This window comes from Cydia amplana, chromosome 1 (genome assembly GCF_948474715.1).
Source record: "Cydia amplana chromosome 1, ilCydAmpl1.1, whole genome shotgun sequence".
Lineage (NCBI taxonomy): Eukaryota > Metazoa > Arthropoda > Insecta > Lepidoptera > Tortricidae > Cydia > Cydia amplana.
Window position 1 is genome coordinate 12920788 of NC_086069.1, and position 12458 is coordinate 12933245.

A 12458-nucleotide genomic window follows, 5' to 3' on the forward strand; every position below is an offset into this window, starting at 1 on the left:
GTCGATATAAAAACACTTTAAAAATGCAACGGAAAGGTTGAGTCCTCCATACAATGACATTATTATAACTCAAACAAGAACCATCCAAAGGGGAATGGGGGAAATTGCGATAGGTATTTGCTTCTCTATCACTCTTGCATATCCGAGCGAAATTTAATGGTGGCACATAACGAAATTGGTTTCGCGGAAGGAAACCGTCTTTATTCATCAATGTTATATTTATTAGGAACAAACGTTGACTGCCGACTGTCCTATATATTACACTACTCTTTGCTGCCGACTTCTAGCGCTGGCGGTACACCGCGAAAATCAGTAAAATGCTGCAAATGGTGTTAAAGGTCTGAAAATCGGTACGATTGATCTTTAGGACATTTGAAACAATTTGACCCGAAGCGCCAACAAATAAAAAAAAACGAGAGGAGTTATGACGTCATGTTTCTTTTGTATGAAAAAAAAAAATTAGAAACCTATCGTGTGTGGTATTCAACGAAAGGGCTTTCTGAGCCAATGCTAAAAATATATCATATCGTTACATTTCAGTCATTTTGTTTAAATTATAATAAAAATAGTTTTCAAAACATACCAAGTTTGGGCTTCTCCAGATACAATACCGTTAATTTTTTTTTGTAAAATATACCTCAAATTATCCGTAATATCCTCATATCTAACCCTAATAAAGCAATTTTGAAATTATTTACATTTAATTTTTTTTTTAATTTTTCAATTTTACAAAGTGTAATAATAGCCCTGCCGAATATAATGTCCGAATATTATGTCCGAATGAATAAATACGAGTAATAATGTCATTCGGGTAAAATAAGAGTATTGAAACTTGGTTTTTCTACTCCCTTACTTTTATTTGTCATTTAAAGGGTCGTGCACACACCTTTAAACCCCCTATAGTTCTTATCTTATAGTTAGCAGTATCTTTTTGGCACTTTTACGATACTTCGTGTAATCACCACTTAAAAAATATTGTATGGAATACATTGTTGCCAACCTAATTTTAATTGTCATTTCTGACAGACGAGTGAACCATAGACATGTTTTGGTTACTGGTACGATTTTTTTTTTCATCTTTACAGGGCTGTATCTCCTAAACCGTGCGTCGTAGCGCAAAAGTAATAAAATTTTCGTTCCCCTTAAAAGTCCCACCCACTGAACGACCTATCACATTAGGACATGAAACAATCATCATCATCCATTTTTATTATTATTTCATTGCATTTCAAAGTAAGCGCTTGGTCGTAGAAAAAGTATTGTATGCAACGTTGTTTAACTTTCAAAAAATACTCGTGGCGTCTTTATTAAATTTACTTACTCACGCCACTCGCCTTTTTTGACCTCTCTTAAACAACGGTTGCATAAAATACTACTGCATGTTCCTTTGGTAATATCTAAGCTTTAAGTAAGAAAAAGTTCTAATGAGTGGGGGTGGAGAACTCGGGAGAGGGGGGGCGTTAAAGGTGAGTTTTTTCAGTTAATTCTTTCTTAATTCTTACATAGACAATTTTTACTACGACTTATAGATTCCGAGATATAAGCGACTTTCTGAAAAAAACGTTATATATTAATTTTATGCTTTCTTTTTAAATATTTAATTGAGAGATTCATAATCACACTTTGTAAAACTGAAAAATTAAAAAAAAAAACCTAAATGTAAATAATTTCAAAATTGCTTTATTAGGATTAGATATGAGGATATTAAGTATAAAATTTGAGGTATATTTTACAAAACATTTTTTAACGGTATTGTATCTGGAGAAACCCAAACTTGGTATGTTTTGAAAATTATTTATTGTATTATTTAAAAAAAAATACTGAAATGTAATGATGTGATATATTTTTGGAATCGGCTCAGAAAGCCCTTTCGTTTAATACCACACACGATAGGTACAATATTTTTTTAAATTCCATAAAAAAAAAGATGACGTCATAACTCCTCTCGTTTTTTTTATTTGTTGGTGCTTCAGGTCAAATTGTTTCAAATGTTCGTACCGATTTTCATACCTTTAACATCATTTGCAGCATTTTACTGAATTTCTCGGTGTACCGCCAGCGCTATATATATTATACTACTCTTTGCCTTTTCTTTAAACTTTTTTTTGACAAGTTTTCACAGACAATTAAAAATTTGACATTGATACATCAAGGCGGTTTGTTTACAAAGGGGCCTACCGGGAATTGCGAAAATCGAAACTCAGCTATTTGCCTCTTTATCGCTCGAATATGCAAGAGTGATTGAGAGGTTAGATAACAAAATTTCGAATTTCTGACTGTATTTTTCTTTAAATATTTTCAAATACAATTAAGTTGCGTTGTTTTATCACAAAGTTAAAAAGACTTAAAAGACAGTAGTCTGTAGTATCATCACCATCAGATCAGCTCGATGGTACCATAAAAATATTGTATTGTCACCCATATTCATGAATCTAGTATTAAACTGGATTGGGCATGAGTGGTGGGGATAACTGACAGAACGGGATAGACTTATGTATCTTTCAGTAGGAGTAGCAGCGAAAGCGCTATTATTGTTTGTCCTTGTCACAGTCTCACATTTTTTTTTATTCCTCACCGTAAATTAGCATGGATGATTGGTCGAATTTATTTGTTGCCCACCATAACAAATAAATTCTACCTATCATAGCGTCGCATTGCGTATGTTTTGTCCCTCACGGAGGCACGCGTAGACCACTTCTATAGGATGCTACCTTCTATGCCCATATTACATATTATGTACTTATGTAAATTTTCAGCTTCATTGAACACCCGGGAAGTGGGTCAAATTTAATTTGCATGATTTGATTGGAACCGGGACAGATGAAACTAACTAAAAGCTTGTAAAAATGTGGCTTTCCAATTTCTATTGCAACTTCAGATGAAAACGTCCTTATTGAAGCATAAGGACCCTTAATTTATGGAAAGCCACATACAACAACCAATTCGAGGCTACTAGGCGGCAAAATACGACTCAATACGAGTAGGTAGGTCAAATAAGAGTAATAAAATACGGATTTATATTTGGCCAAATATTCTTTATTGTGACAAAGTTATTCTTCCTCGCGTTATCCCGATTTTGCCACGGATCATGAGAACCTATGGTTCGCTTGACAATTAATCCCAAGAATTGGCGTAGGCACTAGTTTTTCCGAAAGCAACTGCCATCTGACCTTCCAACCCAGAGGGTAAACTAGGCCTTATTGGGATCTGTTAGGCTGTTAAAGTTTAAAGTTAGCTACTCGTAAGTCTCGTAACACAACATATAAGTTTCACATTATAACAAAAATTACTTACATATTCACATTATAACAAAAATTATGTACCTAAACATATTACTTTTCTAAAAAAAGGACTGAAATCTAGTGCTGCGAAGAAACGGTATTTTTGTTCGGCTTTTTTGTTGCTATTTTGGCATATGGATACATGGTAGAAGAAGTAAGTGTATGGAATCCTCCTCCATTTTGCGTGGTCCGACGCACCTGGCCGGGTTTTCGCGATTTTCCGTCAATGTTCAATACCTTATTTCTTACGAACACCTAAAATAATAAGTTTAAAATTAATCTGAATGTCTCCAGTTTGCTGTTCATTCAAACTGACAAAATCCAAATTTCTGAGGCAATATACGACCGCTGTCTTATATAAGCCATTAAATATCAACATGAATAACCCCACGTTGCGTTGTTATAAATTTAATTAAATAAATAATTATTTTATTATTTAATTTATATCAACTAATTAGGCATAGCGTCCAATTTAGAATATGGCACAGGCACTAGTTCTTACGAATTTTACCTTAATTTATTAATCAAAGGACCTGAGGTAAAAGTAAGAGGTTGATATGCAGATGCAACCAGCTAGTCGCAGACGCTCCGCTTCCCCCGGGATTAGCCCTTAAGCCTGCACCTAAAAGACTGGCTCATAGGGGGCTATGAGCTCGCCGTTGCGTCAATTTTCATTTTTAGAAAAAAAAAACTAGTCTACTAACTACTAACAACACAATAAATGCTTATTTTGCCGCATTCTTCACTATCTCTCCCTGTTTCACTGCCATCTAACCCAGAGGACAAAAATATAGCTTATTGTGGCTACTCCGTCTTCCTCATGACTCATGATATTTTACTTCACCATAAAGTAATTGGTGTAATATCAAATGATATTTTTCGCACAAGTTACAAGAAGTTCATTGCTAAGAACCACGACGATTGGTTTAAAATTTAAACTTTATATATAATTTGTTACCTAGTAATTATAATAAATCTGTTTTCTTTTTGACATTTAGTGGTATATGTATTGCTGTATGTTTATTGTCAAGTTTTTTTTAATTCTGGACAATTGTCATATATTCGTTTTCATGATAGATCTACACCAATGCAACTGCATGTCATGTTCTTGCGGTTTATTTTTATAACGCCAAGATCAAAATTTGACTGTTAACTCCATCTTGCGTCGAGTAGAGGAATCAAAAAACTATAGAAAATAGAAATGCAGTTTACTCTATGCCATAGAATCCCCTTTTAAATGTCATAAATCCAAACATGGCGGCCATACCAATAGACAATCAAGTCTAGCGATGAAATGATTTGTTTACATGAGATTCACTGACAGATAATGATCTTTACCTATTCGACAACCCACGATAGTTCAGATTCAAATGAACTTCAACATGCGACGTCAAAATTGGCATGTCGAATAAGGCCCCAGTACTTGTTATTTCTATTACGTAACAAAAGGTGTACAATTTCATCGACTAAATCTATCAATTTTACATTTTTGCTGCTAAAATCGATACCGGCCTCTTAAGTAAGTATAGGTATAAGTATACATTAGGTGATGCTTTGTGATACACATAATTAAATTCATAGTATATTTTGCACCAATCAAAATATTATATTTTTGATCTGCGATCTACCTACATTAGATCACAATACGTAACTATAGTCCGAATATAACAGCAAGCCATATCACGCCAAAACAATCACTCCATTTGCCCGTATCGGAATGCTTAGGGTGCGATGTACCCCACAATGCTCTCTAATGAAATCAGCGCCCTTATCGTGCCCTACTAATATGGATTTGGATATTATTAATATTGTATCTGTCAAACGCGTGTATACTTTGTTCCATTGAATTTCTTATTTTGCCGCTCGAACGATGAGGCCGATATTAGGTTATGTCCACATTAATATTTTGGGGTATTTCATTGACACGTGGCAGCAACTTGTATCGTGATGGTACACAGAAATTATTTAATAGATTTAAGTATTATTATTAAGTCATTTTAACACTACCTTCATGATATTATTTGTCGGAAAAAATAAAAATAAGACTGTCTAAATATAAAATAATTACGATTGTAAGCAATTTAGTAAAAACTCAGTTCTTCTTGTTCATAAAATAACGCAATTTACCTACCCAACATCAACATTTAACTACATTTTACGTAGAAACAAGGTCACACTCAGAGTATCATCCGAAAAACAAAGACGGGGGAAAGCGAAAATGTGCGGTTCGACCCCCCTCCCTCTCCTCTGGTGGGGGTGGGAATTATGTTATGCTTAATTTAATTTCATTAGGCCGGGCGAGATTGCGCGGTCTTTATGCGGACCGTACTATAATTGCTTCGAGGTAATTGTTAGAAAATTGTTATGCTGATTTTTTTGTTGGCGGTGCGTGAGGATTTTTATGTTGACTCTTATGAATACAGTTAAGGTGTTTAAGTGAAACTCTGATGTTAAGAGATTGTATGTTGCAACGTGGCATACATACATACATACCTACTCTACGTACTGTCAAAATATTTGAAGTAAATCGTTGCTGTATCAAATATTATAACAATAAAACACAATATATTGTCTTTCATTAGGCCTCAGTGCAAGACCAAAATTAAGTGCGCATAAAATGTTTCAATTAACCACTACCTACCCAGAAGAAAATAAACACCATGTTTCAAACTCCGAACTAAAAAAATAATAAAAAACAGTTGCATTTGGAGGCTGAAATTTTAATTCGTGGCGACATATGGGATGCACAGGGGGATGTGGGCGTGGGGTGTGGGTGGGGGTCATTAAAAAAATGTGTCCCACTTCATTCGAGCCCAGCGCGGCCGCAGCGCGCCCTCGCGCTAATTAATAACCGAATGTTCTCGAATATTAAATTTTGCGTCTAAGGTTTGGTTTGAATGAGGCGGTGCTGGACAATGTTTTTAGATGAACGCTTCTAATTTGATATTGAATTGCGTAATTTTAGAGAATGGCGGTTAGGTAAGTAAATGGTAGGTCTATACAGGGTGGTGGACAAATATGTGCTTAAGATGGTTATTAATAACCATTTTATTACACTTTGATTTTAATGATGGCACTTTACGCTTAGGTAGACAGTGTATGACTAGGTACTCAAATCTCTGAAAAATCACCGACTTTTTTATCACAGAAAATACACTCGTGGCTATTTATCTTTTACCAGGTGTGGCTCACTCCGCGATTTCGTCGCTTTGCTACAGGTAAGTAGCTAAAAGTACATCCGTTCCACACCAATTTTGGTGGCTAGCCATAAGCCGCGCGTGTCGCCACCTAGCGGCCATATCTGTGCTGATCGTAACAGACGCGTTTTGTTAGAGAGTGAGTCTTCTGTTCCTAGTACTATTATTTATTCTGTGCTTTTACGCAAGCTTCAATTACATGAAATGAAGTATTGTCGACAATTATTGTGTTTTGTTATCTGCACTCATTACACGCGGCGTTACTGCTATCAGTTGATATGCACCGCCGCTTTGTTAAAATGACCAAGTACCATGACAACGCCGCGTTGGCTCATACATATTAAGGTTACATTCGGAGAGCGACTGCTGCTTGAGGCTGACTTAAGGCTGGTGATGTCATTGAAACATTCCTTGCAAAATTGCGTTCATGTCGCTGCTGCATTTGCATTACTGCCGCGATTAGAACTTTCAATCAGTCGCTTTTTTTATCAAGGAGATTGGCATGTGACCAGTAATGTTGCTGGAGTCGCCATACGAATATCACCTGTCGTGGCGTGTTTGATTATACATATAAGCTGCGTTGGCGTTGGCGTAATTATGACAATTACAAATATCTACTTAACTAGAAGCAAAATGCCTTTTTAAGCGTTGCAGTTGCGTAAATGTTGTCAAGGTATGAAGTGCTTCTGGTTTAGTAGATTCATATAAGCGATTTTCTAAACTTAGAACATAGCTATCTATGAAAAAAATATGGACACGGATGTGAACATTGTACAGAAACGATCCTACTCGTATACAGGGTGATTCCTGTAACAGGATAAATAAATTAAACTAAAGGCTGTTCTCCTCAAACTGACCAACATTTGTTCAGCAACTTTAAAAAAATATGAATCCTAGACTTCCTCTTTTTCATACAAAATAAATATTGCCTTCAATGTACGCTGACATCAGTGTATTTGACGTTGCTTGTCACGCTTTAAACATAACAAAATTTGTAATACATTGCGTCTTAGAATAAACTTAAAAGTGTAATAAAAATCAAATATGAGTTATTTTCAAAAGTTGCTGAACAAATGTTGGTCAGTTTGAGGAGTACAGCCTATACAGTTGAAATTGCTCCTGTTACAGGAAACACCCTGTTTATCGCCATGTGTATTGTGTAAGGCGTAACAAGTAACTTTTTGTTTGGTTTTGCTTTCCATAAATAGGTACATATAAATAACATATAAAAGGTTAGTTTAATTATACCACAGAATTATACACACCCTTAAAAACTATCTAGTTCCCCCTCCGACTCTTAATTAAAGCTATGCGCGTATCTCGAGTACCCGATTACACGCATTAAAGCTGTAATACGCGCAAGTTTAATAACCGCTATCTGCGGATATCGCGCGATATCGCGTCGTATCGCGCGGTAATCGGACGAGCTTAGCGCGATTACGGCGTAATTTGATCAAGTTTTATTCTTATTAGAGTTAGGAAGCGTAACGGTGTGACTGAATATTGGAGCTTTTTGATACTAATTTTGTAATTAATTAATCAATCAATTGATAGGTTGATTCTTAATATGAATTAGGATCAGGAATATGTTTTATTCTTATCTGGGTTTGGGTCTGACAAAAAGCTCAAGCTGTTATTATGTTAGAACACAGTTAATAGTGCGATCAACAATAGTTATTTGTTTTACAAGGGGGCAAACTTGTTGTTTAACCGCTCGTGCTAATATTGATACCCGAGCAAGCGAAAGTTCCAAAATTGAACCACGAGCGTAGTGAATGGTTCGAAAAATGGAATCTTGAGCGTTGCGAGGGTTTCAAAGCACGAGGGTTAAACATAATTTGCCCCCGAATGAAACGCAACATTTTTCACCACACCAACCCAAAGAAAATATTAACTGTAATACCTATCAAACCAAATCAAATCCAAATGAATGTTAATACCTAAATATTTATCATTCAAAATCATCATTTAAAAGTCAATTCCATCAGCAAACAAAAGAAAACAACTCAGATTTTGCATTTGATTACTTTGCCTCACATGTGAATAAAATGCAACTTTGCTATTAGTTTTTGAACGATCAAAGAAATCAAAGAGAGCCTTTTGTTAGTGTGGTGAAAATACTTTATCCATCATATGTTAATGTTTAGGTCATACTGAGCAACTTTTACTATCCTACCCAACCCGATTATTGTGAAAAAAAATTTGGCTGTTTCATACATTTTGCTGGTGTGATGTTGAAATTTCCTATGAGAGAGTATTTTTTTCAAAATTTGTAGGTATTTGATCTGCCCAAAATGAGGACTAGAAACAAACTAAAATAAAAAATTTCGATAGCCAATAAATAAAGCAAAAAGGTGTTAATAATTTAACGTTTCTTAAACCCATGTAAGTAGTACCTTATCTTTTGAAATGTTAAAGCTATGTACATCACTACATAGTATAAAACAAAGTCGCTTATTTCCGCTGTCTGTCCCTTTGTATGGTTAGATCTTTAAAACTACGCATCGAATTATGATGCGGTTTTTTTTAAATAGATAGAGTGATTCAAGAGGAAGGTTTATGTATAATTTGTTGACCCGTGTAAAGCCGGTGCGGGTCGCTAGTATATAAATGTAGAAATCTTTTATATTTAACTGCATGTAAAATTAATAGAATACTCTTTATTATTTATAACAATAGATTAACAGATTGAGGCAAACAACAGGCGGTTCAAGTTAATTCAATTACCTTATAAACGTTAACTTAAGAGGCAATCAAATATATGTAACGCGAGAATTGGCAAATATCTTGTTGGGTGTTTCGCCAAGTACATCCATTCGGCGCGGGAACAGCCGTAAAGCCTCCGCAAATGGCCGCCGCGCCGGAAGTGGCCCGACGGCGGCGGAAGCGCGCGTGCCATGGTTATGTGTTATTTATGTAACACATGTATGTTAAATTACCTATTATGTTGGTACGATTCCTTTGTGAGTAGGTAATATAATAATTTATTTGATGTATGTATATAAAAGATTAAAGCATTTGTTTACAATCTGCTATTTTTAACTCAATAAAGCATCGTACCTACATTAATCATGAAAACTATCGAGGCATTATATTTTTTTATAGCACAGATAGCACTGGGGCGCGTTGATGTCTTTCTTTCTTTTAAAATTTGAAGATTTAAACAATTTACGATATTTTATTTTACTGAAATTTTCATAAATAAACTTTGGCCTTTACTACTATTTAAAATTATTTCACCTTATATGTAGTTGTTAACATTAACATCTTCCTTAAGAATCAATGTTACCGAATCATAGTCAACAACTCCAATAAATCCTCTAATATATCCTCTAATATATAAAAATGATGAAATGATATTAGAATAATTGTGTCATGTGTACCTATACCTAGGTATTAGGCCCAATGAGAGCGGTACAGGGACAGTGTAAATGGATTTTTTTATAAAGGTCCCGACCAGTTGATGCACAAAATTATATGTTTGTATTAAAGTTTAAAGAATGTATCAATCCTTTCCTTCCATAACTAAATAAATATAGTGCGTATCGTGGATTTAATATCTTCTCCATAGGTAGGTACACATTTTACAGAAGAACAGAATGTATAAACAAAATATCATGATTCTTACTCATTATTAAAAAGACTTACTAGACTGCAGCCGGTCTCTCCACGCCATCGGGTTAGATACCAGGCCCTGGAAGCCAGGCCAGTAGAGCGGCTTGTGTTGGAGGTAGTGCGCCATGCCCGCCGCCGCCGCCGCCAGCGACAGCCGCGGCGTCAGCATGCCGCCCATGCCGACCGTGCCGCCCACCGGCCGCGACAGGATGTGGTCGATGCCGTGCGGGTTCGGGGCCGGCGGCGGCGCCTCCGCCAGCGAGCTCAGCGCGGCCAGCGGCGCGCCGAAACCGTTCTCCAGGTTCCGCGTTAGAGGTGGCGACCCACGTAGTTCTGACATAGTTTACAGTCTATACACCAGTCCGCGGAGGACAGTGTTTTTCAAAACATACCCTTAAAGCAAACACCTCGCGCAAAGTCCACTTCTATTAGTGTCAAGTTTTTAACAGTCTTCAAATCATGACCATCCCACTTCGTCAGTTGAGCTAGAATCTAATCAACAAGTTCACAGGTTAGAATCGCACTAGTGCAGAATTCTTATTTGGGCACACTGGATTGTCATCACACGACCGTGACGCGGGCGGCCGCGCGCGCGCTGCGACTGCAAATGAAAATAACCAAACCGGTCAAATAAAAACTGGATAGAGACCGCCCAGTCAATCTGAACCTTATAGACGACGCCCCTTCGAAGGCAGGGTCACAAAACTATAGCCTGCTCACTCCTTTTCACATACGTTAGAAAGGGTGAGAAGACGAGTGGTGTTAACAGAAGAGCGTAGATTGAGGGAATGGCTATTTGATGGCGTTTCTTGTCTCTTTATAATTAAGTCGGGTGCAGTTTTTGTCCCCCCTCCGCTGTCGTGGTCGGTATAGTTTGTCGATGCCGACAAATGTAATGCAGCTGTTTGTTTGTTATTGATAGTCAATGGGTAATAAATCTTTGACAAATTTGCGAATTATAATGTGATTTATTGACCTGAATTGTGCCTAGGTATAATAGGCACTTCAATATACTGCTATTTAAACCAGTTACTTACCTTTAATAATATACATATTTTTTTTAATTGTTAGTGACATTAGCCTTCCCAAAAAAATTTTTGACTATAATTTTATTAGGTATTTTAATACCAATAAAAATACAAAGACAGATGAATCTAGTGTAACGTACGAGACAACAGATTTTGCTAGGTACATCCAATTTAATAAACATCTATACCTATAAAGATTACCTATGCATAAAACTCAACTCGACGTATATTTTTAAAAATGTTTATCATATAAGTGAAAATGGTAGCTTATAAATATGATTTTTACCTAATTTCTATTTTAAAAAATCTAGCTACATCCGGCTCACAGTCAAAAAAATAACAAAAAACCTTTAAAGCTTATTATTATATGTATAAACCGCCACAACATTACCCCGGTTTACACCCCTCCGATCCCAAAAGCTTTAGGCAAATTAAAAAGCTCCAGCCATCATAAATAAATAACAATAAAGCTATTTATTAGGTTCACAAAAGCTACATCCTGATTTTTGACAATAAAGTATTTTTTAGTTGGGGTAATAGTTTAATTGATTGGGTTAAATTGTGAGATAATGTCTTTTAAAGTTTACATTCAATGGATATTATATTATATGGGTTGGGTTATTTTTTTTGTCTATTTTAATACGTTTCGGTATTCAGTACAATTTTGTCTCGGTATTCTTACCAAAAATATAGTTAAATTACCTACCTACATTGCGCCCATTTCTTAAATATCAAATTACATACACCTATTCAGTATAAAAATACAAAAAATAATCTTTAGTAGGTAAATATTTCTAACGTGAATACCTACTTTTGTGAAGCTAGGTAGCCCTTAAGAGCCAAAATCCGCTAACGCTAAGATAAAAATCAGCAATTAAATAACTGCCAAAATGTCACCAAAGTGGCTGTGAGAGCGTCAAGCGTCAAAAGTGTAGTGCTGCCAATTAATTATGTTTACAATCGAATTGTTGCGCTTTTGTGTGGCCGGATGTGCCGCCCCGGCGCGACGCCCGGATGCGCGGGGTGAGGTGCCAGTGCGCGCGGGAAGCGACTACCTATGCTGATTAAATGTTTTATGTTTCGGTAAAAATATATTTTGATAAACTTTTTGTTTAGGGTTTGCAATCCGGATCCGAAATGTATAAAATTATTCGATCGGATTCGATTATCGGATCTGCGGATCTTCCCAAACATTTCAAATCCGTCGTGCAAACCCTATTTTGGTTTTTCGTTTTATTCATTCGCTCTAAAAAGTCACATGCTAGGGCTTGCGGGTCATTCCGAAAATATTATTTTATTTAGAAATAGCTTGTAAATCTAGATGGCTCGAATAGGTA

The 12458-nt window shown here is 36.0% G+C and overlaps 1 protein-coding gene across 1 annotated transcript in view; it reads right to left on the minus strand.

Moving 5' to 3' along the window:
* The window catches only part of LOC134648535 (homeobox protein Nkx-6.2), a 66016-nt gene extending 55549 nt beyond the window's left edge, over window positions 1-10467 (minus strand). Inside the window, exon 1 of the mRNA XM_063503060.1 lies at window positions 10127-10467. Within this exon, the coding sequence (XP_063359130.1) occupies window positions 10127-10433 (307 nt within the window). The 5' untranslated portion in view covers window positions 10434-10467. The remainder of the gene's footprint in view (window positions 1-10126) is intronic.
* Between the last annotated feature and the right edge of the window lie 1991 nt (window positions 10468-12458).